The sequence below is a fragment of the Castor canadensis genome, chromosome 14 (genome assembly GCF_047511655.1).
Source record: "Castor canadensis chromosome 14, mCasCan1.hap1v2, whole genome shotgun sequence".
Classification (NCBI taxonomy): Eukaryota; Metazoa; Chordata; class Mammalia; order Rodentia; family Castoridae; genus Castor; species Castor canadensis.
Window position 1 is genome coordinate 78,016,689 of NC_133399.1, and position 25,941 is coordinate 78,042,629.

Genomic DNA, 25,941 nt, shown 5'->3' on the forward strand with positions numbered 1-25,941 from the left:
CCTGTATGCAACACTGTGAGCATAGGAGGAAGAAGCCTTCTGGGAATGGCTTTCCTCCAGGGCTCAAAGCTGTTAACTAGAGAAGGCCCTAAGCTTGATCCCAGGAGCTGGTCTGGGCCAGATGGAGACCAAGGGCAAAAAAAGACTGTCTTCACGGAGGTGCAAATGCGCATAAGCTCCTCAGCTTCCATAATCAGACAGATTTTTTTTTTAAATGCTGGAGTGAGAGCAATAGGGCAACAATGTGGGTTGGCTCAGGAAAAACAAAAGAACCAAGCATTCCTAACTATGTGCAGCTCAGGGGGGGCATTGGGACAGTGGTACTCCAGAAGAGGCATTTTTTCAGACTGGCAGTGGTGGCACAGTATAAAAGCTTCCCTCCAGTGCTCTGCAGGGAGCAAGAGTAGAACATAAATGAGCTTATCCAAAGAAATGTGGAGGGGGGGGGTGGTCACAGGGGAGGAAATAGGGTACTGCATGAAGATGAGGTCCTGTATGAGCAGATGGGAGCAAACACTTGTATAGTTTCATCCGCTATTTCTTAAATAAGCTCACTCAAACATACAGGTGAGTGAGAACTACAGAAATTCAAGTTACTTCAGAAATGAGTATTTGTATGCTAACTTCCTCTAAAATGTGCAATACTAAAATAGAAAGCTTATTAAATAGATCCTAGAAGTCTTAAGAAGTTCCTATATCTTACCCTAGCATTACACAATTAATTGCTCTTTTCCTTTTTTTCTTGGACTCAGAGGCATTTAATTTTACTTCAAGTTACCATATTCAATTTTCTTTATACCTAGCTTATGGCTATTCAAACATGGAAAGACCAGGCTGACAAATGTACTAGGACTGGCCAATGCCAACAGCAGTTATAAGCACAGACTACCCGCTAGAACAGAGCAGGCACACCTCAAATTCCTAGCTACCTTCTCCCAAAGCAGCATGTGAGCTGAGAAGCCCACCAAAATGCACCCCAACCCACTTACTTTTCTGGAAAGCTCCACTGTGCTTGGAGAAACCAAAGGAGCACACTGCAGGACTAAAACACAGGTTATGGCTTGGACCTAAACCCTGGCCATGGGAGCATCCAGGACTTCCTCCTGACTCCCCCATCCAACCAATCAACACTAGTTTGGAAGGTGACCAAACAGTGAAGGGTGAAAATACAAGTTCCAAGTATGTATTTTTTTCTTTCAAAAGTAAAGTTGCAATTTAAAAAATCAAGTTGGTGTTCAATCATTTGAATGCTAACAGCCCTCCGTAGACACTATTCATTTTCTGAAGCCTGAACCCCCCCAGCAGCAAACTTGCTGAGTCACTTTTTTAGTACAACTGTACGTACCATTCTGACTACAAGGAAGCATTTGTAAAATTTGTAAAAATCTAGGGCACTTCCTACTCCCAAAATGATACAATTTGGAAATAAAACTTAAGATATTTTTAAACTGGTAAGACCAATTACCAAGATGCCATGGTAGTATGCTTCCATTAACAAAAGCAGTTTAAGATTCAAGAGAATTAGAAATAAACCCACTCAGAATGACCAGAATTTAGAAGGTTCAATCAAATGGGCTGGCATCATGGGGGAGAGCACCTTTTTAGCAAGTGTGAGGCCCTGTGTTCCAACCTCAGAACCACAAAACACACACACAAAAGAAGACTCAAAGTAGGATGTTCACAGTTCAAGACTTCAGTCTTCACATCTGTGTATGAACAGTGGGACCTTTGGTTTGGGGCTGAATGTACTATCTAAAAGGAATGTTAGGACACTTGAGAATATTCTTGAACCTATCTGTAGTAGTAACCATTGATATCTAACATCTAAGAAAGATCTTCTCATTCATTGTCTCCATCCACGTAACTTCATTAACTCTCATTTTTATCACTGCTCTGCACAGTACTTCTCCTTTTAGGTCCAGTCCAATCACACTGGCATTTAACATTTCTAAAACCCAGCTATCATGCTGTCACTCCCATACTCAGAAAACGGCACTAGCTGCCATGCTATGTGTATAGACTAAACTCCAACACTCCTCTCCTTTGAGGACTTCCTCATCTGGCCAAAACAGCCTTTTCTAATCCCAGCTCTCCTGAATCATCTCCTGTACTCACTGGCAACTCAGATCCCCAAGTTGTCCATGTACTGTCTCTAAACCAGTTCTCCAAATTCTTTAACCAACTATAAAAATATATATTGCTTCATTTAGACAGTTTTGCTAACTTCAAATATAGGAAACCTCATTTCCTAGGATACATCTGCTGGTTTTGATTGGCATTTTTTTTTATGTTCCATGTATTAAGTTTTCCTACTTTGAAATTATCACTCTCTATAATTGATTTCATCATATGTTTACCAACCTTAAGGAAGTGTTCCTCCCTAACAGAGGACAAGAGAAATAATTTTCCTTTAGGAGTAATCACTGTTCACAAATCAAGATAAAACTCCTCTTCTTATATTTGATTGTACATGTGTAAAACATATCTGAAAGAACAAAGAGCAACTATTACTAGTGGCTGCCTATAGAGAAGGAAGATTTTTTTCAGTTTACCTCTCCATAGGCTTTGATTTTATTAATTATGAGGATGTGTACCCTATAAAATTATGACTATCATGAGTTTCAAGTGCGATGACTTGTACCACAGAGAATCAGGTAAGATCCTATGACTTAAAGGTTTTTGAAAAGCCATTTTCCTTTCACTGGCCACAACTTAAATCCCTTAGTTAAAACGCAAGCAAATATTCTGAAGATGGTAAATACATTGTATCATTATCTATTATCAAATTATTGGACATTAGTTTATCACATTAGCATAATAAAAGGAACAAAGCAGCTATGTTTAGTCTCCCTAACTCTTGTCCTCTCAAATAACTAAATTAAATTTGTTGTACTCAAAGAACAATTGTTAGAAAAAGAAGCTTTTAGGAATTTTAGAAGTCTGACTCAAGCCACGTAGAGCAATCAATTGCTGTGTGAATGTTTTTACTGTCTTTACCAACATCTGCTTCCCATCCAATCCTCTATCAATCTAATCTACCAGGGATTATACTATTCTTATTACTTCTGAATCCCCCCAGTGCCACAAGTGTTTTTATACACTCATAAAAACAGTAATTCAAGCTCTTAATGCTACCTACTGCAAGGCTCTAACCCTTCCCTAGGAAATTGGTTGAAACGTGAAATCTAAAAATGTTAGTTGAATATTTAAATTTGTTCTCATCAAAATACACCTACCGAGAGCACACTATATACACCTGGCATTGGCACACAGAAATAACTAGGCAAAAAATTAGCTAACAAGATCAGAATATGTGATATGTAGTAGATATTCAGTAAACGTCTACTAATTAAATTTGATGAACTTATTAAACTTTTTTATCTGGCTGAACTTTGAAGTTTTTCATTAATGCTTTCTTCACAAGGCCATGACCTGCAGGTTCCCATATGCTATTAACTACCCAACTCAGTGGACTTCATTTTATTAGCACTCCCATTCTCATTAATTAATGGCTTATTTATTTTTGAGGAGTAAATCAAGAAGAACATATTTGAGGTAATAGGTTAGTTTGATTAATTAGATCTATTTAATTATTTCACATTGTATTCATAAATCATAACATCACTCTATACATATACATATACACAATGAAAAACTGTCAATTCACGATAAAAAATTTTAAAGTAGTAAAGTATGTAAAAAAAAAAAATACAAGCTTGTGCTAGAAATACTACACTATGACAACCCACTCAGCAAAGCTGGGCATACTAACAACTGTCATACTAGGAGCAAGTGCTCAGGCAGCCTGTCACAAAATCCAAGTTTTTCCAAAGTAGATAGTAGGTAACAACTATCTAGACTTCAGCATCAACCTAACTTTTGTAGCTTCTCTAGTTCCTGAAAATACCACTGGATATTTGGAAAGGAATTTCTATCTGGGAAAAAAAAAAGTTACTGTAACTATTTTTAATTAGTAGTGTTTACAATTCAAGTAAAATCAAAACCTGTACACATAAGAGATACCCAATATATACTAGATTAAGTAGAGGAGAAAAGCACTATTTTGGTAGTCACAATCACTTAATTTTCATCTTCATCAATAAACACTTGAGAAGCCTTCAATAGCTACTAGGTACAAGAGATAACAAAAGTTGTCAATCATAGATCTCGGAGTTTACAATAACTATACTGTGAAGCATTAAAACACTTCTAGACATGAGAACACTTTTACCCTTGTAGGTTTAGGTTTCCCCAGTTGCTTATTTTTAACAAAATATGCACTTTTTCCCTCCATAGAAGAAAGCCAAGAAGAAAAATAGAGAAAATAAAGAATGGATAGAAAGACTGATTCAGTGTCTATTATATGGCGCTCAGACAAGAATTCAAAATGCAGTACTTAAGAATAAAAGAGGATTCTTTCCTTCAAGTTGAATCCAAATTTCTGTAGTAGTCACTGTTATTCTAAGAAGTTCCATTTGGTTTACTTCTTAACAGCCTCCCCCTCCACATATGTTAAATGACCTGTGTGGTCCAGCTCCTACCCCCACTCTATACTACACCACATGTTCATGCTTCCTTTCCATCCTTCCATTCATAAAGAGAACATTTTTTTCAACATAAACGATTGCAAATACAGCAAAACTATATGCTTAAGTAGCACCAGTACCATAAAACAGAGTATTATACAAATAACATGCATTTCAATTCTAAGTAATATATAACTTAGAAAGTAATTTCCCAATTACTTGTTTTCTTACTCGGAACTATTACAGGAATTCAAATTCAGAAATCACTTTCTCCATTTCGCCTCTCCTATTATCTGAAATCTCTGGGTAGTATGTATGAAAGACTACACATGCTGCTTGTTTTCTGTCATCATTCTATTTTTTCTAACTCCTCACAAAGTCATCTTTTCTAGATGACCATCCAAATTTTACCTATCTAGGTCCAAATCTGGCACGTGAACTGGAAAATGCATGTTGCAGACACGGAGTGATAGCCCACAAGATGAGCCCAACTGTAATATCCTGACCTTACCACTTCAACTTCCTTCCCCCACCTACTGGTGGTAGCTCAACACTTTTTCTTTCATAAGCATTTATCACTACACCAAAGTAGTTTATTTATTGGTTGGTCCTGCACAGGAATATAATCTCGAGAGTGGGACTTTTCCGTCTTGTTTTTTCAATCAGCTTCCAGAATACAGTAGGACCTGGTTCATGCAAAATTTTCAATAATAAAGTTCAACTTCTTACAATATTCAGTAACTGGTACATCTATCATAAATCTGTAAACAAATTGGTAAAATCTTGGGTAAGTCCATTCTTATCACTTTCGAAAAAAAGCAAAAGGAAGAACACATCTGTTCATCAATTCTTGCTAAATTAGAAATGAAGACGTGGGGCTGGCAGAGTGGCTCAAGTACCTGTCTAGCAAGTGAGAGACCCTGAGGCCCCAAGTTCAAACACCAGTGACGCCAAAAAAAAAAATTACTAATTTTTTGTGACTACTGATGTAAATTTCCTGCCCTTAATATCCTGAATCATTTATCAACCCACTGGGTGAGGATGCGTGACTGCCCTACCTACAGTCCTTCAGTTGTGACCTCAGCAGCCATTCTCAACTGACAGTCATCTAGAAGAGGGAGAGGCTTTTTTTTTTTTTTTTTTTTTATACAAAGGAGTAAACAGCTCATTTCATAAGCAAATCAAACCCTGGGGACCATGGTCACTCTAGCAAACACGCTTATGAAGCTGAGCCCCTGTCATTTTGCTGGCCCCAAAGTACTTGGGCAATTTCGGTTTAATGCTGGTATCATTTAGCCAAGCAGTGAGTTCAAGCCACAACAGAATAAAGTTCCTTTTAAAGGGCTGTGAGAAGAAAGATGAGAGGTAGACAAAGTAATGGGTTTGACACTGTGGAAGAGAAAAGCTCATTTTAAACACAGTTTTCCCAATATTCCGTAACCACAGCCCTAGTGTCCCAGCCCTCTCAAAGGACAGCTCTCCTGTCTTTGCAAACTACAGTGGAATCTGGCGTCTCCTTTTAAATCGCTGACACCAGCCGGGCTGCATTTCTATTTACCAACATGGTGGAAGGCAGCACGCACGGTGTGGCAGGAAGCCCACAAGGACCGGCGAGGCTGAGAAGTACTAGGACGGGGTGGGCGATCTAACCAAGTTTCCTCCTCCGTCAGTGGTCACAAAGTTACCTCCCACCGAGAACCCCAAATCCCCAGTGCAAAACGTCCTGCTCCCGGTTCTCAGGCGCTCGAAGACTCGGCTGATCACCCAGCGACTGGGGCGGGGGAGGGGAGATAAGAGCCCAATAACGCGCACCCGGCAAAGCCCGGGGACCCGCGCGCGCGGCGGCGAGACCGGTACTCACCTGCAGCGGGCGGCGGGCGGCCGCGGCCAGCCGGCTCCAGGCGGCGGCGAAGTCAGGCGGCGGCGCGCGCGGGCTCCAGGCGACCAGGGCGCAGAGTGTCCCCAGCAGGAAGGCGGCCGCGGCGCAGCTCAGGTACAAGCAGAGCCGGAGCAGGACGGTGCACGGCCCCGCGCCTCCTGCCGCCTCCCAGCAGCCGGGCCCCAGGAAGGAGAGGGCCACGGCGGAGAGGGCGGCCACGGCCACCGGCACCCGCCAGCCCCTGCCGCCCGGGCCCCGTGGCGCCGCCGCCGCCTCCGCGCTCCCCCGGGACTCCGACCGCCGCTTGCCCGCGGAACCCCGGGCAGGACGACCGCCGGCGCCTGCGGCCGGTGCAGGGTTGAGGCCGGCGCCGCTGCTGTCGGTGGCATCGGGGTGCATGCTGCTTCTTGTGCCGCTAAGGACAGGCACATCTCCCGCCCTGCTGCCCCCCGGCGCTGCCCTGGACGGTGGCCTCTGCGCGGCGTCTCCCGGCCTCGCCGCTCCCGCCGCCGCTCGGGAGGCAGAGGGAGTTCGCGCTCATGCCCTCGCCTGCGGCCCTCCGAGGGAACCGCTCCCACCGACGCCGCCCAGCCTCTCCCAGCGACCCCTCAGCGCCGCCAGCCGGCGCGGGGCCCGCAGCTGCCCGGCCAGGCGCACCCAGGTAGCGGGACGGCGTTGTGACCGAAGCCCGCGATGCCTGACGCGGGCGGGGGTGGGGGCGGGGACGGCCCGGAGTGAGTGTCAGGCGGGGGGCGGAGACCACCGCGGCCGCTGAGTGACAGCGGGGAGGGGCCAGAGGGCCGCCCACCCACGGCTCGGGGGCGGGGCTCGGCCGCCGCTGCCGCCTCGCGGGGAGAGGGCGCGACCAATGGCAGAGGCCCCTGCTCTTTCCCGCGCTCCCGCCTCTGGGCTCCACCTGGGTGCCTTCTGTTGATGGAAAATTTTACGGCAGGTGGCAAGCATTTGTAATTCTCTATCTCAGGTGATCCCTTCTTTCTCATCCCCCGTTTTTCATCCGCCAGTAACTCCTAGTCTTGCTTACAGCTCCACCCACCCCAAATTTCTGCCTTGTTTCCCCCGATGTTTAGATTAAACGAGTGCCATTCCCGACCCTCCTTTCTATCAACTTCTCTTTCCCACCGTGCCGCTTTAAGTAAGGAGTCGGGCAAATGTGGAGAACTAAAAGAAGCCTGTGATTCCTAATTGTAGAAAGGCCAGAAGATCTCCGCCTGGTGCCAGAAGATGAGTACAGCTGCCTTAATTAGTTTGGCTCTGATTCTGTGTTTTTGGTCTCCAACTATTCAGTACAAATGCTGTTACCCATGCAAACGAGTGGTCCAAGTAATTTTGCTTCTTCCCTTATTATGGGCCCAGCCGGTAGTAGACAGATGATGCTTGGTAAGATAGATGTCAACATGCTGCGTAAACACTGGCAATCACAGTACTGCTAACACTAATAAAGCAGCGGGTGTGTCTTTGACTGATAATGGAGACAAGCGGTCCGAAATTGATGATTCGTCATTGTAAAAGGAGTGATAAGCCAAGAGGGCAAATCGAGAACGGAAACTGGAAGAAAGGTGAGCATGAGAAATAAAGATAATATGGGAAACTTAAAGGCAAGAGCCTAGAGACGCTCTCCATGCCACTTTAATGAAGAGTTTCAATAATTCCAACAAATGAATTTATATTCTGCTTTCCAGGGAGCATGTAAGAAAAATAAGCATTAAATTTTTTTCAGACACTGCATGTATGTTTTTCTATAAGGAATTATTCCAGTGTCATTTCAACAGATGAAAAATTCAAAATTCACATGAAGTAAATATTCTTTTAAAACAAAGTATTACCAGAGAGATTATCATGCAAAAGAAAAGACACTGATGTCCAGCCATATACAGTATATCTACAAAGTCATTCCAGATCTCCATAACTTCCCTGGAATGGGACATGGATTTCAAGTGGGGGAAGTAGTCTAAATATTATCTCTAACATTTAATTCTAATAAAATGGTATACAGGTAATTATGTATCTGTATAAAAGCATATTCATAGTTTTCATTTTTATAAGACTTTGTTTTAAATATTTGACATGCATGGAATACTTCATTCTCTTTTACCTTGTAAATCAAAATAAAGAGATGAGTGTCTCATGCCAAGTGTGACTTTGCCATGCCAATCACTAGACGTCATTCAATTTTCACCACAACCCTAACAGTTACTGTCATTTTCATCAACACATGGGGAAACTGAGGCACAGGAGGTAAAGTAAATTGCTCAACATGGAAAAGCTAATACATATCAGAGCTGGGATTTGGTTATCACTGCATGTAGGTTAGCTTCAGAACCTGTTCATCTAACCACTGTAACATAGCACTTCTTAAAAACTATGTTTTAGTCATCCCATATTACAGGAAAAGCCAGGGTCTAACTCCATGAACCTAAGTCCAGATTCGTGTTCTAAAATATTTAATCTTGCTACTATGTGAAAATTGCAATATCTTTTCAAGCCCCCTGACAAGTGCCAAGTGATCATAACTTGAATCAGGAAAAGGGAAATATTGGAAGCCTATAACTCAAGATCATGATCTTTCTAATACATCACTGCATTCCCAAGAGCAATGCAGAGCTAGAGAAATAAAAGCCCATAGTTGGGGAACTCTCAAAGCACATGCTGTCTTGATACTAAATCACCACTGATACTTCCTACACTTACTTCACAAATAGGAGTGGGGTCTCTATGCTGTGCTCAGTGTGGGGAACAGAGTTGAAGCAAGGAGGTTTAAAAGAATGCCTGGGGAGAAGGGGATAAAGAATGATTGAGGTGAATCCAACTATGATATATCATAAGAGCTTTTGTAAATGACACAGTGTACCCCTAAGCACAATAATAATAAATAAAATTTTAAAAGAAAAAAAAGGTACTGAGGTCTCGAGATGAGGGCCTAAGTTGGATTTTAAGTTAGAATCCTAATGTTTCTTTCCCACTATATTCCTTATTGCCAGTGCATTCTGACAGACAATAGTTGAATGCTCCACAGGCTACCTTCATTATTCTCTAAGATGGAACAGCATTTGACTTAACTCCTTGAAGATAAAATTGTGGTAAGTGAAAAACTGACAATTTAAAGATACTAGACAGTGTAAGCAAATAGACAACACTGCATCTTTGTCTAAGAGTATGCTATATCCTTCCTTTTACTATAGTGTGTTTCTCCTTTAAGCCCCTTGGCCCACCTTAGTGGTCACAAATTTGGAGAGGAAACCAGCGTCTGCTCTGGACTACTTTGGGGGAAATTGTGAATAAAGCCATTGACGTGAGTCAGAAGACCTACATAGCATTCTAGTTTCTTCTACTAACTCACGATAAGACCATAATCCATAATAAGACCCTAAGTCAGTTAATCTCTCCTTTTTTATAAACTCAGAAGCAAAGTGTGGCTTATGGAAAATGCATAGAGAGATAGAAGGAGATAAATATCTGAGGAGGAAGGGAGAGAGAGAAAAGAAGAAAGTTATTGCCAAACTCCAAAAAGGGAAAGAAATAATAAAATACCGTAAAAGCAAGTAGCAGACTGCTAAAGCTTGAAAGAAACATACTGCAGGAATGCTTAGAGGAAAATGAACCTCTGAATAAAATTTTATAATATATATATGTATAAACAGTACAGTGAATAGGCCCACATTAGTAAGTAAAAATATTCATATTGGGAACTTTTAGGAAGAATTGTCTTTATTGATATTTGAAGAGAAATACAATAACAAAATATCAAAATAAACTGGCTAATAAAGAATTAACAAAGGCAGACCACAGAAAGGACAATTGCAACTTATCTAAGTGTTGATCAGAAATTCAGGGAAATACTGCCATTTTCAACTGTTGCCTAACAAACCACTACAAATATCAGTTACCTTGTTTACTTATGATTTTGTGGGTCAGCAGTAGTGGACTGGAGTCACCTGGGTAGTTCTGATCTTCTGGTCCTGCAGCCAGCTGACACATATCCTAAGGATGCTTGGTCTACAGAACTTCTTGCGATGGCTTCTCTCTCTGCTCCCTGTGTTTTTATCCACCAACAGGTTAGCTTGGGTTTCTTTACATGACAAATTTCGGGACACAGAGTGCTACTTCTTTTGAGCTGTTGCTTGTGTTGTGTTTACCCACTCAGGAGTGCAGAAGGGTGAAGCATACATATGGGCTTTTAAATATTAGGAGGTGCAATTTATTTGTTCCATTGCTTTAACAACCTACCAACGTTTGACAGAAGTCAGTTTCTGGTGGATCATCTGACCTCTCATTCAAACCAGTAGATCTTGTCACTTATCACTACAGACGTGTTAAAATTCACATTTCTGGTCCAGGAACTGGTAATCTTTATAATCTGCTTCCTAAATAGGGGACAGGAAAAACAGCTTGACAGGGTCAAAGAAGATAATGGATAATTATGTTTACCATTTGGGAAACTGGTAATAAAGACATTAGCCAAGTAATTTAGCCTTATTGTAGTCTAATATTTTTAAGTTATGAAACATAAAACACAAAATTATAAACTCACTTAGATTTTGATATGGAATGTGACTGGCACAACCACTTGATATCTAACATCCTCACAATGCAAATGGGCTGATACTTTTTGAACTGACCTATATGCTATTTTGCGTTACTTTTCACGAGCAGAGAGGTAAAATATGAAATGCAAGATTACTGATTGCTATGGTCTGTATTTTGGCTCCTCTCAAATTTCTACACTGAAATTTGTCACCAGTGTGTTAATATTAGGAGGTGGGCTGCTGGGAAATGATTAGGTCACAAGGGCACAGTCTGCATGGATGGGATTAATGCCCTCATAAAAGGTGGGAGGGAGCAGTCTTGCTTCTTGCACAATGTGAGGATGCACAGAGGAGCTATCTGAACCGGGAACCAAGCCCTCTCCAGACACTTACTACTGGCACCTTGATCTTGAACTTCCCAGACTCTGAAACTGTGAGAGATAAATGTCTGTTGTTCATAAGCTACCTAGTTTGTGGAATTTTATTACAGCAACCTGAATGACTTAAGACCAGGGGAAAAGCAAAACTTATAAATTCATAGTTCCCCAAAAAACAGTCACATAGGATGTTATTTTAAATTTATTTTTTATTGTGGTAAAACATACACATTAAATTTATCATGTTAACCATTTTTACATGTATTTTTTTCTATTCTATTAACTTGTTAATTGTACAAAGCAGTTTCACTGTGATATTTCTTACACAAATATAGAACTTTTAAGATTATTCTACTTTTACACACACATAAAGTACTTTGATCATATACACTTTTGTAGCATTAAGTATATTTGTTCTGCAAGTATCACTACTATCCATCTCCAGAACTTTTACCAACCCACACCTAAACTCCGCATCCATCAAACAACTGCCCACTCCCTCCTCCTCTCAGCTGCTGGGAATCAGCATTCTGCCATCTCCATGAATTTGAATATTCTAGTCAATCTCATACAAACAGAATCATACAGTATTTGTCCTTTGTGTCTAGCTTATTTCATTTAGTATAGTGTTCTGCTTTTTTTCTTTTGACAGTTTGGGATTTGAACACAGGGGCCTGACAGTTGCTAGGCATGTGATCTATCACTTGAGCCAGCTGTAGTGTATCTTTAAAGTTCATCCATGTTACATAACATTTATCAGAATTTCATTCCTTTTCACGTCTAATATTCCATTGTATGTATATAAGCACATATATAAAAACTGTTGATGGACACGGTTGTTTTCTAGTTTTCCTGTTATGACCTACTGAATGCTATTTCATGTTTGGGTGTACCAATATCTGTTTTGATACCTTATTTTCAATTTTTTTGTATATATGCTGAAGTGGAATTGCTGGCTCATAATTCAATGTTTAATTTTTCAAAGAAATGCCAATCTGTTTTCTACAGTGGCTGCTCTATTTCACATTCCCACAAGCAGTACACAAGGGTTCCAATTCCTACATCTTCGACAGTCCTTGTTATTTCAGTTTTTTCAGAAAGCTTTTTTTTTTAAAAATAAAATCCATCCTAGTGGGCATGAAAAAGCACCTCACTGTGATTTTGATTTCTAATTCCTTAATGATTAGTTATGTTGCCTATCTTTGGGGAGGGGCAGTACTGGGGTTTGAACCTACCACTTGAACCATGCTCCAGCCTTTTTACTTTAGTTATTTCTCAGCTAGAGTCTCATATTTTTTGCCTGAGATAGGCGTCAGATTCAGATCCTACATACAGTCTCCCCCAGCATAGCTGGAAACACAGGTGCACGCCACAGAAATTGGCATATTGGTTGTGATGGGATCATACTAGCCTTTTGCCCAAACTGTGATTCTCCAGATTTCTACAATTTCTGTTTCCAGAATAGCTAGGATTACAGCTGTGAATCACCATGCTGAGCCTTGTGATGTTGCATGTCTTTTCATGTGCTACTGGCTATTTATTTATCTTCTTTGAATGACTATTCAAAAGCCTTTTATGTAATAAATTTCTAACCACAAGTCAGAAATCCCTGGGAAGTGGTCCCAACATAGTTTCATCAAGTAGAATTAAATGAAATCCTTTCATTTAGTCAACAACCAAAAAACAGATAAATGATTCTCTGTACTAAAACCAAGAAATACAAAATGCATTGTTTAGAAGGAACATAGTTTCTAATAGGATTACTTAAAATACAGTTAAGTCTGTACTTCTTTTCTTTGCATTTTCGTGTAAATACTTTTGGGTACCTGCAGTGCTAGTGTCCTGCTGTTGCTTAACAAATTACTACAATCTTAACAGTTTAAAACAACACAAATTTATTAGGACTTTAGAGGTCAAAACGAAGGCATAACAGGGCTCCATTCCTTCCAGCGAGGCTCCATTTCTTCCCTTTCAGGTTGCAGAGGCGGCCTGCATACCCTTGGCTCAGTGCCTTTTCCTTCATCACTCCAATCTTGCCTGTGTCCCTGCTCCTCCCACTTACCTTGAACTTTTTGCCTCTCCTCTCATTATAGGGCCCGCGTGATTGCAATGGGCTCACTGGATAATCCAAGTTTATCTTCTCGTTTTGACCTTTAATTCCATCACCCAAATCCCATTTTCCATAGAAAGTAACACATTCATGTGTTCTGGAGATTCGGAGGTAGGCAATTTTGGGGTGCCATTACTTTACCTCCGATATGCCTGAAAATTCAACAGTGAGAAATTAAGGCATGTCCATACATTCCGGAGAAACCATTTTCCCCTTACATTGTCTTAACCTACACCTCCTTTACCCCGTGGTAAAAAAAAGACTTTCTAATGTGTTTCCAGCCCTGCTGAATGGAACCAGTATATGTGAACTTTGCTGACATAAAATGCCCCAAAGCCACGCCCTCCATTTTCATTACTGTCGTTGTGGTAAAGAATCGTAACAACATCAAAACGGCTTGCCCTATTAAATTACCCACGATAACCGCTAGACCTACCGCTCAAGTCAGCAGACGGGAAGGGACTGTGGGCAACAGAGTCCTGACCCGCCTTCTTTCCAGCCCACGCTTCCCATCTCCTCCCACTCGCCAGTCCCGCGCGACAGCGACGGTCCCACGCCGCCCTGCGACACCGCCCCCTTCCGCCGCGCTCGCGGCTTGCCAACGGTCCCGCCTTTCCCCTTCCGCTCCTTCCGCTTCCGGAAGCTCCGGCCGGAGTCGCGGGGCTCGGGAGCGCGCCTGCGTGGGGAGCGCGCCGGCGCGTGCGTGCGTGCGTGTGTGCGAGTGTGCGAGCGAGCGAGCGCGCCAGCGGGACTGCAAGCGCCCGGCGCTGTGCGTGGGGCGGTAGCCGCCACGGTGCCCAGGTGAGCGTTGCGTGAGCTCCGCGTTTCTGCGCTCCCGCGGCGTGCCAGCCACCCTTCCCTCCGTTTGGGATCCGTTTCCCACGTCCAGAGCCCAGCAGCGGCGAGCCCTCGGGGCGGGTACAGCGAAGCCTGCGCGGGAGCTTGGGAGGCGGGCCCGCCGTGGTCCCCAGCCGTTTGCTGCTCCACCTCTCGGTCCCGCCAGCCCCCTGGGCGGCCGGTGTAACCACAGCCTAGGCGTCCGACCGGCTGAACAGTGGGACCTTCCGCACCCCTGCCCGTCACGGTGAGAACGGCCGTCCCGTCCTCACTCCGCGAGAGGTGGCGTGGAGTCGGGGTCTGCTCTGACCGCGGCCGCCCACCTCCGCGTACTGGAACCTGAATCCCGAGGTCCAAGGGGTTGTTGTCTTCTACCTCCCGGGGCTCCAGGTTGCGGCTTCAGGTTCTTTGGGCTAAGATTTTTGTGTTCCCAATTGGATGTCTTCTTGGCGTCCCATTGTTTATCTACGGAAGTGTAATGTCACGTGAACAAAATGACAGTTTTTGAATTCCAGGTTCTTTTAAGCGTATTTTCCTGATGTACGATGAAAGCACTAGTATTTGCTGGGCAGGAGTGTCCAAAGGACTCCCAGGCAGCTTTGGCAAAACTCTTGCCTTTTGCAGAGGGTTATTGTGACCTGGTGAACTGTCTTTTCATTTTACCCTTCCTTGAGGTGTTGTAAAGAGAATGTTAAGTAACTTATGAAGCCACCACTTTTTTCTTATTCTCTAATGTAAATTGAATCTCACTAACTTTGAAGTAAATGTTAGCAAAACAATTGCAGATAAATTTTCCTGGAAATTAAGTGAAATCGCCTGAGAGTTTAAAGCCTTACAATAACCCTATCTGCTTGTGATTATGAATATAGTTTAAACCGAAGTTTCCCAGACACAGCGGCAACACACCACTTCTCTTGAACTGTGGCCACTTAGGGAAGCAGATGGCTTGTAACTTTTGGGGACTGCATGGCTGGAAATGCAGATAAGGGGTACGTTCTGATGCATGTATTTGGAGAAAGTGAAGGGGTGGAGAACTGTCAAGGAAACCAGATAAAACATGGTGATTTTTTTTTCTGCCTACATAGCTAGCAAAAGGACAGACCCAGGGCTCAACCTTAAGTCTCCAGACTCTCGGATAAACATTCTTTAAATGACTAATATTTGTCAGGTCCTCCTTTAGTCACTGGGGATGTAAAGATGACCAGGGCATCAGGAGCTCCCAATCTGGTAAGGAATGAATTATTATTATTTATTATTTTGGAGACAGGCTGTTGCTGAGTTGCAGAGGCTGGCCTCCAGCTCCAGGGCACAAGTAAGCTTTCTTCCTCAGCCTCCCACATAGTTGGAACTACAGGACACAGTAGCTCAAACCAATCAGGTAAGAAGGCAAGTGTAGGAGAGAAGAAAAAAATTTTATTCTGATGTTCTGCTGCTAGAGCCCTGGAAATTAAATGGACAACAAGACTGACTTAACAGAAAAAAAAGGCTACAAATTTTTAGTTGTTTTCTTATAACATTGGTGCCTTTCTGGAAGAGTGAAAGCAGATAGTCCTGAGGGTTTGTGTGCCAATTTAAAGAACAATAACTGTGGAGACAAGACAAAGGAAAGGGGGTTTTAGGCCTCTAGGGACTGAGCTGTAAACAGTGGGAACTGATGGAAGATAAGGGCCATCTTAGCAGGGTTTATTTGTGCAGGTCCATCTCAGTGTCCACTGCAAAAAACGTCTTGGAGAGGGAAATTAGGACAATCTTCATTTCTCAGAAGTTTCTCCATTTAGTCAGATAAGGATGTTCTGGGTAGCTGCCTTTTTACATCTGTTAATTTACAACTATTTTAGCTCAAAGTGATCCTGCTACAGTGACATATTACAGGGTTACGGAGCAGTGTATTCTGATCCCCCTCACAAGCAAGGTGGGAAAATTAACTGTGAAAAGCATGGATTTCTGAGAAGTAGCTGTAGTCATTTGGCTTGTGGATAGGATTTAGATCTAGTTTGGGGTTGGGAAGATCCTGTTCTAATGTGTCAATTTCCTTTGCAGCATCCCAGCAAGTGGTGGTCCAGTCTGTGCTGCTGCTTTTCTAGTGGCTGAGGCTCATAAGCAGAAAAGAGCTCATTCCATTTTTGAGGAGTTGTTATGTTAAACTCAGCAGCTTTCATGTGTACTCCATCTGTTGACTTAAGTTCTACCTCTGGAGAACTACAAATAACAAGTCTAGAATCCCTTTTCAATTCACTGTCTTGAAATGAAAGCAGCTGAACATTCCCTTAGTCATTGCTTTTATTTGTTACAATCCTCTTGTGTTCTGTAAACAAATAGACTTAGATTCTAGACTCTTTACCATAGACTCAGAATTAAAACCTTCATTCAAAAAATTGCTTGGCCAAGCAAAATAAAATGCAGCTTGTCTTAGGCTATATACTGCTATCCCAGTAGATTTAAGAACATACTTTTTGGTTTCTGAGTCATAGTTTTCCATGTAGCTGCTGAACCATTTTGTTTTATGTTAGGGTCCTACTATATGGCCTAGGCTGGCCTCCATCTCACTATGTAGCCCTAACTGGCCTGGACCTCACCATCATCCTGCCTCAGCTTCTTAAGTGCCTGGATGACAGAGGTGTGCCAGCTCAGTTTCCTTTCTTTCTTTATTTTTTTTTTGAGGTACTAGGGCTTGAGCTCAGGGCCTTCACCTTGAGCCACTCCACCAGCCCTGTTTTTGTGAAGGGTTTTTCAAGATAAGGTCTCATGGAACTATTTGCCTGGACTGGCTTGGAATCATGATCCTCCTGATCTCTGCCTCCTGAGTAGCTAGGATTATAGGTGTGAGCCACCAGTGCCCAGCTGTAGCTTTATTAAGGTATTCACATACTAAAGAAATGCATGGCCACAGGAGGGAATTAGTTTCTTCATTCTTAATATAAGGGCAGTGTGTTAGTCTGGCACTTTACCAGTCCTCAAGGCATTCCTTAATCCAGTCAGATTAATTCTAAAATTAGTCTTCATGGGATCCATCATGGGAGGGGTGGTAAAATCTTTTCAGAAACTAAGGCTAGAGATTAGGAAAAGTGTTTGCTGCTATGGTTTACTATGTGTCATAAAACAGTTTTACATGGGTCTCACTTAAGCTTATCAGGGATTACTAACAAATTCTTCTATTGTGTCATACTGCCATACACCCAAAAGATAGGCATACTGAAAACATTTCAAGGTTAGTTTCTTGCAAAATCATCACTGTTTGCAATGCACTCTCTTGAAAGGAGTTTAGTCACAAGCTCAGATGGGAGTGGGTGAGTAGCTAGTCAATTCAAATTGTTAATTTGTGGTATCAATAAGTTTGTTCCATTTTACTTTGGTAGAGGAAAACTACATGGCAAATACATTCAGCAAGATGTGTGGCAAACATTGGCATGTGTATCTGGTTTTAACTGTACAAACCAGACTTTTTTTTTTTTTATACAACAAAGTTGCTAAAATCATATGACTAAACAGGTCCCATTTTCTTTGTAAAAAAAAAAAAAAAAACCCATGATGGGAGAGTCTTGTTACTTTACTCATTCTTTGCCATCAAATAAATCATAGCTACAATACAATAAAAGCAAAACAAAAAAAATCTTAGTTCCTAGTGTTATCGAAGGACAATACAGAGAAGCAGAACAGAACAGTAGTTAATAACATGGTCCTTAAAGTATTCTTGCTTTAGAATCCCAGGTGTGCCGCTTCTAGCTATGTGACTTTGGACAAGTTCTTGCTCTGTTTTGTTTGTAAATGGGAATGACAAAACCTCTTAAATTTGTACTTGGATTATTGCTTGCATATAGTCAATACGTTTAGCTGTTAACAGTAGAATAACATTAGCACTAGTACAAATGAAGCTTATTTATGCTAGCTTTTTGTTTCTTGAAACAAGATTCTTACTGTGTAGCTCAGGCTGGCCTTGAACTCAACATCCTCCCCCCTCAACTTCCTGAGTTCTGGAATTACAGGCATGCACCACCATACCTGGCTTTCAGTTTTCTTCCTTAGGAAATGTGAGTAATAAAAGTACAACATAGGGTTGTTTTCAGGATAATGAAATGAATACATATAAAGTGTTTGAAACAGTGCCTAGTACAGAGGCACTTCACAGAAATTTTACTATTCTTTAGCTGTGCAATTGTGCGCAAGTTGGCTTTGTTTCTCTAAAGTTGTTTCTTACACACCCAACGTGGATAATAGTACCTATTTCGGGGCGCTGTGTGTGTGTGTGTTGATATGAAAGACCATATACTAAAACAGAGGTTCAGACCTTGCATTCAGGTGGAGCTCAGATGCTTCTGGGACAGAGCTGGGAAGACCCTGATGCTTGCACGGCCATTTACATTTCTACGGAAACTGGCTAATTAGGGCAACTATTATAGTTCAGAGACTTTCACTTTTCTGGTGGCTGGAATCAAATTGTAAAAGTAGTAAGCAAAGAAGCCCTCTGGAAGAAACTTACTTTGCAGGACAGGAATAAGGCTGGCTTCTGCCCCCAGGCCAGTTTATGATAGGGATGCTCTAGGGCAGAACTCATCCAGCCCAGCCTGACTGAGGTAATCACAGATGTGACCCTTCATGGGCTGGCTCAGTCAATTTGGGACCTTGTATCAAAATACCATGGGCCAAGTGGCTTAAACAGCAAACCTTTTTTCCCCCCTCACAGCTCTAGAGATTTGAAGTCTGAGGCCAGGGTGCCAGCATGGTTGGATTCTTGATGAGGCCCTCTTAAACTTTTTGTCCTCACATAGCTTCTTGGGTGCATGGATGGAAGGTAGAAGGGAGTGACTATACTAGTAATTTTATTTCCTTATAATTTATTTAAACAGGTTTTTCTGAGTGATGGAGTTCGAAATGATCTGGATAATTATTATTTAAAAGATTTTTAAAGACTTATGAAAATTTAAGGACTAGAGGCATGGCTCAAGTGGTAGAGCAACTGCTTTGTAAGTGTGAATCCCTGAGTTCAAACCCTAGTCCCAACCAAAAACAATTTTAAATTTAAAAAAAAAGAAGTTTTAAGCTTTTCTATCAGTATATTTCCCAGCAAAATCAAACAGATACATACAGTGAGGTAGTCCACATGCCTGTTAATAACGTAATATTGTACTAGTTCTGGACAGACCGTTATAGAAACAAAACTATTATGACTTTGTGAAATCTTTGTTGGTGGTGGTGCTGGGATTTGAACTCAGGGCCTCACACTAGGAACATGCTTTACCACTTAAACCACTCCGCCAGCCCTTTTTTGGTTGGGTATTTTCAAGATAGGGTCTCAAAATCTGTATTTGTCCAGATTTGCCTCAAACCACAATCCTCCTGTTCGCTGCCTCCTTAGTAGCTAGGATTAGAGGCATGAGCCCCTGGTGGCCAACTGCAATACACTCTTGAGATTTCATTGGATTGTACTTTTCTTTAATGTTTAGTGAATCTACTGAATTGATTTTACATGTGTGTTGTGACCTGTCGTTTATAAAATATCTGGATTATGCCTTGAAATGTTTTCTTTTGAAATCTGAAGAAACTTATAAAAATATCTTTAATTGTAATGATATTCTTAATTATGAAGCAAAGTAAGAAAGGAAAAACAACCATAACTCTTATTCCAACCCTTTACATTTTGTTTTTAAGGGTAAATTTTCTTATAAAAAAGGGTAACTTTTGGGGGAGTTGAATGACATAAAAGTTGTCTACCATTTGATCAGCGACTATTTTGATATGCTTTTGTTTTTAAACTCAGGTGGATAGAGTAGTAATAACAATCTCTGTAATAGCTCATGATCACAGGCTCCTGCCCGAGTCTATATTTTTTCCTAACCTCATTCCTCCCCCTTTGTAAGTTTATACTCCTGGAGTTTTAATGTATGTCCTTCCGATCCATATTCTATAACTTTATGTGTCTGTGCCCATGAAGACTATACGTTGTTTTTTGTATGTTTTTTAAGTTTTACATAATTGTTTTTCATTTAATTATACTTTTTTAGTCAACATTTTTTTAGATCTCAGTTTATCCTTTGTGACTGATATATTTCATATACTTTTACATTTATCCATTTCCTCTTAGTAAACATCGAGGTTGTTTCTAGCCCATTGCTATTCCAAATGGTGCAGTGATGAACATCCTTATATATATATCTAGGATCACACAACCAGGAATGGCAGAACCAGAATTTTTTTATTAGTATACATTAAGGCAGAACCAGATTTGGGACTTGGGTAGGTCTGTCTTAGTTAACTCTTTCATACAGTGAGCTGGCTTCCATTTTTTATTGCACAAACACTAACAGTAATGGAAATACAAAAAAACCAGTTGTATTGGTGATTTTTCTTCTAGCAGGTCAACTCTTAATTTCTGTTTTCCCCCTAAGTTTTTTGTTTAAGAATATAAATTATGTAATTAATCCAATATAGATAACTTTATTTTCTGTATTTTTCAGGTTTACAAACCTTTTCAGTAAAGGATTAGATGATAAATATTTCAGTCTTTGTGGGCCATGGGGTCTCTTCTCCAACTACTCAGCTCTGCAGTTGTATTGTGAAAACTGTCAGAGTAATACCTAAACCCATGAATGGGACTGTGTCCCAATAACGTTTCATTTACAAAAAACAGATGGTAGCCACATTTGGTCCTGGACAATAGTTTGCTGACACCTGATCTAAATATTATAATGGAATAATAGACAAGTTTTCCAGTATGATAAGTAATGCTATAATTAATATCATTCTTCTTTTTAATATTATTTCCCAAGGATAAATTTCTAGAAATGAACTTAGTGATTCATTCAAAAGGTTTATGGCTTTTTTAGGCTCTGAAAATTAATTGCCAAATGCCTTTTAAAAGAGACAAGTTTCAGTTTTTATAAATTACTAAGAGAATAGACTGTGATTTCTGCACTGATACATATGATGTATGTATTTTATGTCTAAAACTATATTAGGTGATCTTTTGAGGATTTGGATAGACTTCCTTCTGGGTTTGTTGTGGCTTTTTTGTTGTTTTTCCTTTAGGCAGTGCTGGGGATCAAAGCCAGGGCTAGCTAGATAACTATCACTCAGCTACATCCTCAGGTCTCTTTGTATTTGAATCTTAAAATGTAAAAAGGGCATTAATCAATGCTATGGAAAACAGTCTTACATTTTAACACTTATTAGGTATAAATTTTATAATCTCATGTTTCTTAAATGTTAAGATGTACTTACACATTGTAATTCTGTTTGAATCATGTTAAAATTAACAATTCACTTGTACTTTTGAGTAATGTCACTTAGCTTATAAAATATATTAAATTTCCCTAAACATTCGCAAACCTGCCTGCCATCACAATTTTTTAATTATATTTCATTTTCTTTTGTGCCTCAAATACCTAACAAGGTACACTTATAAATGTAACAAAGGAATCTTCCTAAGTATTTAGATATTGCTCATAAACCTAAAAGTCTAACTTACTGAATTGCAGTTCGAGATCAGCCTGGGCAAATAGTTCACCAAGACCCTGTCTCTAGAATAACCAGAGCACAAGATGGACAGGAGTGTCTTCTTTGCAAGTGTAAAATCCTAAGTTCAAACTCCAGCCCACCCCAAAATAAAAAAAAAATTTATAAGTCTAAGAACTGGGGATATGGCTCAATGGCGGAGTGCTTGCCTAGAGTGCTAAGGCCTTGGGCTTAATACTCAACAAAGTAAATAAATAATAATTATACATTTAAAACATGAAAATCTAATAATTTAAAGCCTTAAAGGCATCAAAATTATTTGATGGTGATTAAATGTACTACCACAATACTTAACCTATGAGCTTAACCTATCACATTGTTAATAGTAGAAATTGAATTTATTTCTAAATCATATCTGTACTTGTTTTTATATCTTCCCTTAGGTTATAGTGTCACTTAAACAATTAAAGGCTTCAAGTACCTTGTGGTATAGGTTACACATTACAGACTGTTTTACTGCCCAATTTGCTGTACTGGAATGAATCATAATTTGAATATAGTGAGTACATAATTACATTGTTGGCTGCTTTTTGTTGGAAATGTTTATATGCCTTTTCTTCAACATCGTGCATATTATTTTTCCATTTTGAATGTCATGGAGTTACGACTTTCCACAGAATTATTTTTTCACTTTTATGTATATTTTATCTTTTTTCTTTTTAACTGCTAAATCATGTAGCTTACTTTATAGCATCCACTTTAGCCTGTGTGATGGTTAACCTTGATTGTCAACTTAATTGGGTTGATGAGCTCCTAGAAGATTAGTAAAGCCTACCTTTGGGAGTGTCTCAGGGCATTAACTAAGAGGCTGCAACCCACTCTCATTGTGGGCAGTACTATCCTATAACCTTAGGGCCCAGGACAGAATAAAAGGGGAAAAAGGAGAAAGCCCACCATCTTAGGCATTCTCTTCCTTTGCTTCCTGTCCACCAGCAGGTGAATAGTCTGTGCCACATCACTCCCACCATCATGATGTGAGCTGCTCTGCTACACCCTTCCCACCATGATGGACTGAAACCATGAGCCAAAATAAGTAACTCCTCCCTTTAAATTGCATCTGTCAGGTATTTTGTCACAGTGGCAAAAAGCTAACTAATACAAACTGAATCTCTTTGTTTCATATTGGCAACAGCAAGGTACTTCAGTAAGATGCTTGTTTTTCTTTTACTTGAAATCAGCTGCCTTCCAGGAAGTCCTGAGCTTTTTTTGTGGAGAATATTAGAGATCAGTCTCTGAACTGAAGATTGTCAGTAACAGATAATGTAACATTGCTTATTAGGCAAGTCTAATAACAGAGACAAAAAATACTTTGTAATATCGTTCAAGTAATGTTTCCAATTTAATTCTAATTGTGTGGAGTATTAAGATATTTTTAAGTTTTAAATATATAAATTTATATATGTAATGTCAATAAGTAAGTTAAAGTCTTCAGCAAAAATAGTGGTCCCTGCCCCACACTAGAGGCAGCTATTTTGAACATTTTAATCCATTTGTTCTGTTATGCCTTGATTTTTCTATTTTAGGTCGCCATTGACTGCTATGAAATGTCTCTTACACAGACCCCTTTTAATGCAGTAAGAGATACATGCTTTTCCCCTGTAATCTTTCCTATGTGATTATGTAACTACCGTGGTTAAAATATTCAGAAGTTTGACACCAACCTATCTGTCTGGTCTGTATGTGAGCCTTGGAGTTTCTATTCCTCAATAAGAAGAGATGGAGCAGCTTTTACTTTTAATAGGAGTTATCTTTTTCTGCATCATCCTCAATAACTACCGTAAGGAACAAAATAGGACAAAGACAGCAAATTTTCAGTGAAAAATATGAAAGTTTGTCATCTTCATTGTTCTGCCTGCCACTAGAATAATGTCTTTGGACTGGCTTAGCTGATCCTATGAGTTTTTTAATACCATCTGTGATGATTAATCTTGATTGTCATCATGATTGGATTGAGAGATGCTTAGAGATTAGTAAAAACACCTGATCGTGTCTGTGAGCAGTTTCCAAAGATAATTAGATCATGAGGATTCTGATTTAATCAATGATTTAAATCATGGAGTCAAAATTTGAATAGACTGTTGGAAGATAGTGGAAACTATGGGAGGTGGGGCCTACTTGGACAAAGTAGATCAGGAGCATGTCTTTGAAGGACAAATCTTGTGTTAATCCCTTCTTGTCTTTGCCTGGTTCTTGGCTGCCATTAATTAAACAGTGCTGCTGTACCATACCCTCCCTGCCATGATGGACTGAAACCTCTGAAATCTGAAAGTGTGAGCTAAAGTAAATCTTTCTTCCCTTAAGTTGTCTTGCTTAGGTAATTTGCCACCACAGTGAAAAAGTGACTAACACACCATCCTTTCTTCTTCTAAACTCTATAGAAGGCAAATTTTCCTTAAGGTTCCTATGAGTCCCCAAGTTTGTGATATGCCTGCCTTAATGACTTGTTACTTTCTTGTGAACTTGACTACTAGACTTTTTTATCAAATAATTGGTGTACAACTTGATATTACCCTTAGAGCCCCATCATCACTTCACTGAGTTTTGTTTTATTTTATAATAATTGTCTTTAAATAGTAACCAAATTTCTCATTTGGGAAAATTATGCAATTGCTATACAAAAATGAAAAGCATTTGGAAATTACCCTTTAGTCTGATGGTTACACTTTATTCCTTTTCAGATATATTTTTGCCATCATGGATCGGTTTGAAGATATATCAGATGGTGAAGTGGACCATTCTTTCTTTGACAGTGACTTTGAAGAAGCAAAGAAATGTGAAAATAGCTTAGTTTTTGATAAGCAAAATGATGACCTTAAAGAGAGAATAGGTAAAGATACAGAACATGTAAACTTAACATTTGAAATACAAACAAAGGAAAATTATCTTACTGAGAAAGGAAATGAAAGAAAAGCAAAAATTCCTCCAAATGAAACCCCTACGGAAAATGATATACAATCCAAAATTTCTTTATCATCGACCACTTCTTCTAGATCAAAAAAATTATGTGATGCTCCAACAGGACGTAAAATACACTTGCCTATTCCAAATAGAATTCCTAAAATTGTAAAAGAAGGTGAGGATGATGATTACTATACAGATGGAGAGGAAAGCAGTGATGATGGGAAAAAACATGTGAGGTCCAAGTCAGCTAAGCCATCTAATAACTTTAAAAAAAGCACATGTAAAAAGTACTCCAAAAGCAGTTCTTCTTCTTCATTGTCTTCCTCATCTTCAAGTTCAGATACAGATTGCTCAGATACAGGATCTGATATCCACAAATCTGACACATATTCGTCATCAAGGAAACATGTATCTGGTGTGACCCTCTTGTCACCAAAACAGAAATATAAATCAAAAATAAAATCGACAGGAATACAGGCTTCAAGTCCTAAGCCAAAAATGGGAGACTCTATTGAGGAATCTGAAGATACTGTGACAGATGTAACTCCTTTGTCAACTCCAGACATCAGCCCTGTACAGTCTTTTGAGCTGGGCACATCAAATGACCAAAAAGTAAAAGTTAAAAGGCAGGAAAATGTGAGTCAAGAAGCATATGAAGATGAGGTATTTAAAAAGGATGTAAAATATTTAAAAGCAGCCAAGAAAGGGAAAGAAAAACATGGGCCCAATCTTGCTACAAAGTCACCAGCATTAGATTTCAATTTAGACCAAAGACACAAGCAGAAAGCCTTACATGACACAATGGATCTGAATAATCTTTTGAAAGGTAATTTTCTTTTTAAAATATGTATATTAAATTTAAATATTATATATTAAGCTTAAATATGAAATGCTATGAATTTGCACTGTTTTTTTCTAGTAGGTAATTGATATTTTAGTAATTTTACCAAATATTCTATTATACCATAATAACATCTGGATGTTATTTGCATTATCAGATAAGATATATTTTGCAACACTAATCAACTAGGAACTTCAGACAAGTTTTATTTTAGTGCTTCTTAAACTCAGTGTGCTTACCGTTCTCTTCCTCCTGCTCTAGTGCTATTCCGTCTTCATTCTTAGGTTACCTAGAAGGTATCTTCAGAGAGTTTTTCAGAGAGTTTTTCGCTATTCGCCTTAAGACATGAGAATGTCCAGAGAAACTGCATTAACTTGACAGTTGGAATGGAGGAACTTTTTTTTTGGTGTGACTGGG

At 40.1% G+C, this 25,941-nt stretch overlaps 2 protein-coding genes and 1 long non-coding RNA gene across 10 annotated transcripts in view; 1 reads left to right on the forward strand and 2 right to left on the reverse strand.

The window, feature by feature from the left end:
• Nucleotides 1-6,639, reverse strand: part of Snx25 (sorting nexin 25) — a 122,492-nt gene extending 115,853 nt beyond the window's left edge. For 2 of the 5 annotated variants that reach the window (XM_074054856.1, XM_074054855.1), the window contains exon 1: nt 6,388-6,638. The gene's annotated coding sequence lies outside the window, so the exon portion shown is untranslated. Of the gene's footprint in view, nt 1-6,387 lie in introns of all 5 variants that reach the window. The other 3 variants (XM_020161545.2, XM_074054857.1, XM_074054854.1) reach the window with 2 other exon arrangements.
• A 6,558-nt stretch (nt 6,640-13,197) lies between these two features.
• Nucleotides 13,198-14,103, reverse strand: LOC141416902 (uncharacterized). The gene is made up of 2 exons (XR_012441524.1): nt 13,873-14,103; nt 13,198-13,588 (listed from the first exon to the last, which is right to left on the reverse strand). It is a non-coding gene; the product is annotated as an uncharacterized lncRNA (long non-coding RNA).
• Cfap97 (cilia and flagella associated protein 97) overlaps nt 14,085-25,941 on the forward strand; it is a 33,318-nt gene continuing 21,461 nt past the window's right edge. Inside the window, exons 1-3 of one of the 4 annotated variants that reach the window (XM_074054860.1) lie at nt 14,425-14,520; nt 15,541-15,651; nt 24,461-25,509. In XM_074054860.1, the coding sequence (XP_073910961.1) occupies nt 24,477-25,509 (1,033 nt within the window). In that variant the 5' untranslated portion in view covers nt 14,425-14,520; nt 15,541-15,651; nt 24,461-24,476. The other 3 variants (XM_020161547.2, XM_020161548.2, XM_020161546.2) reach the window with 3 other exon arrangements.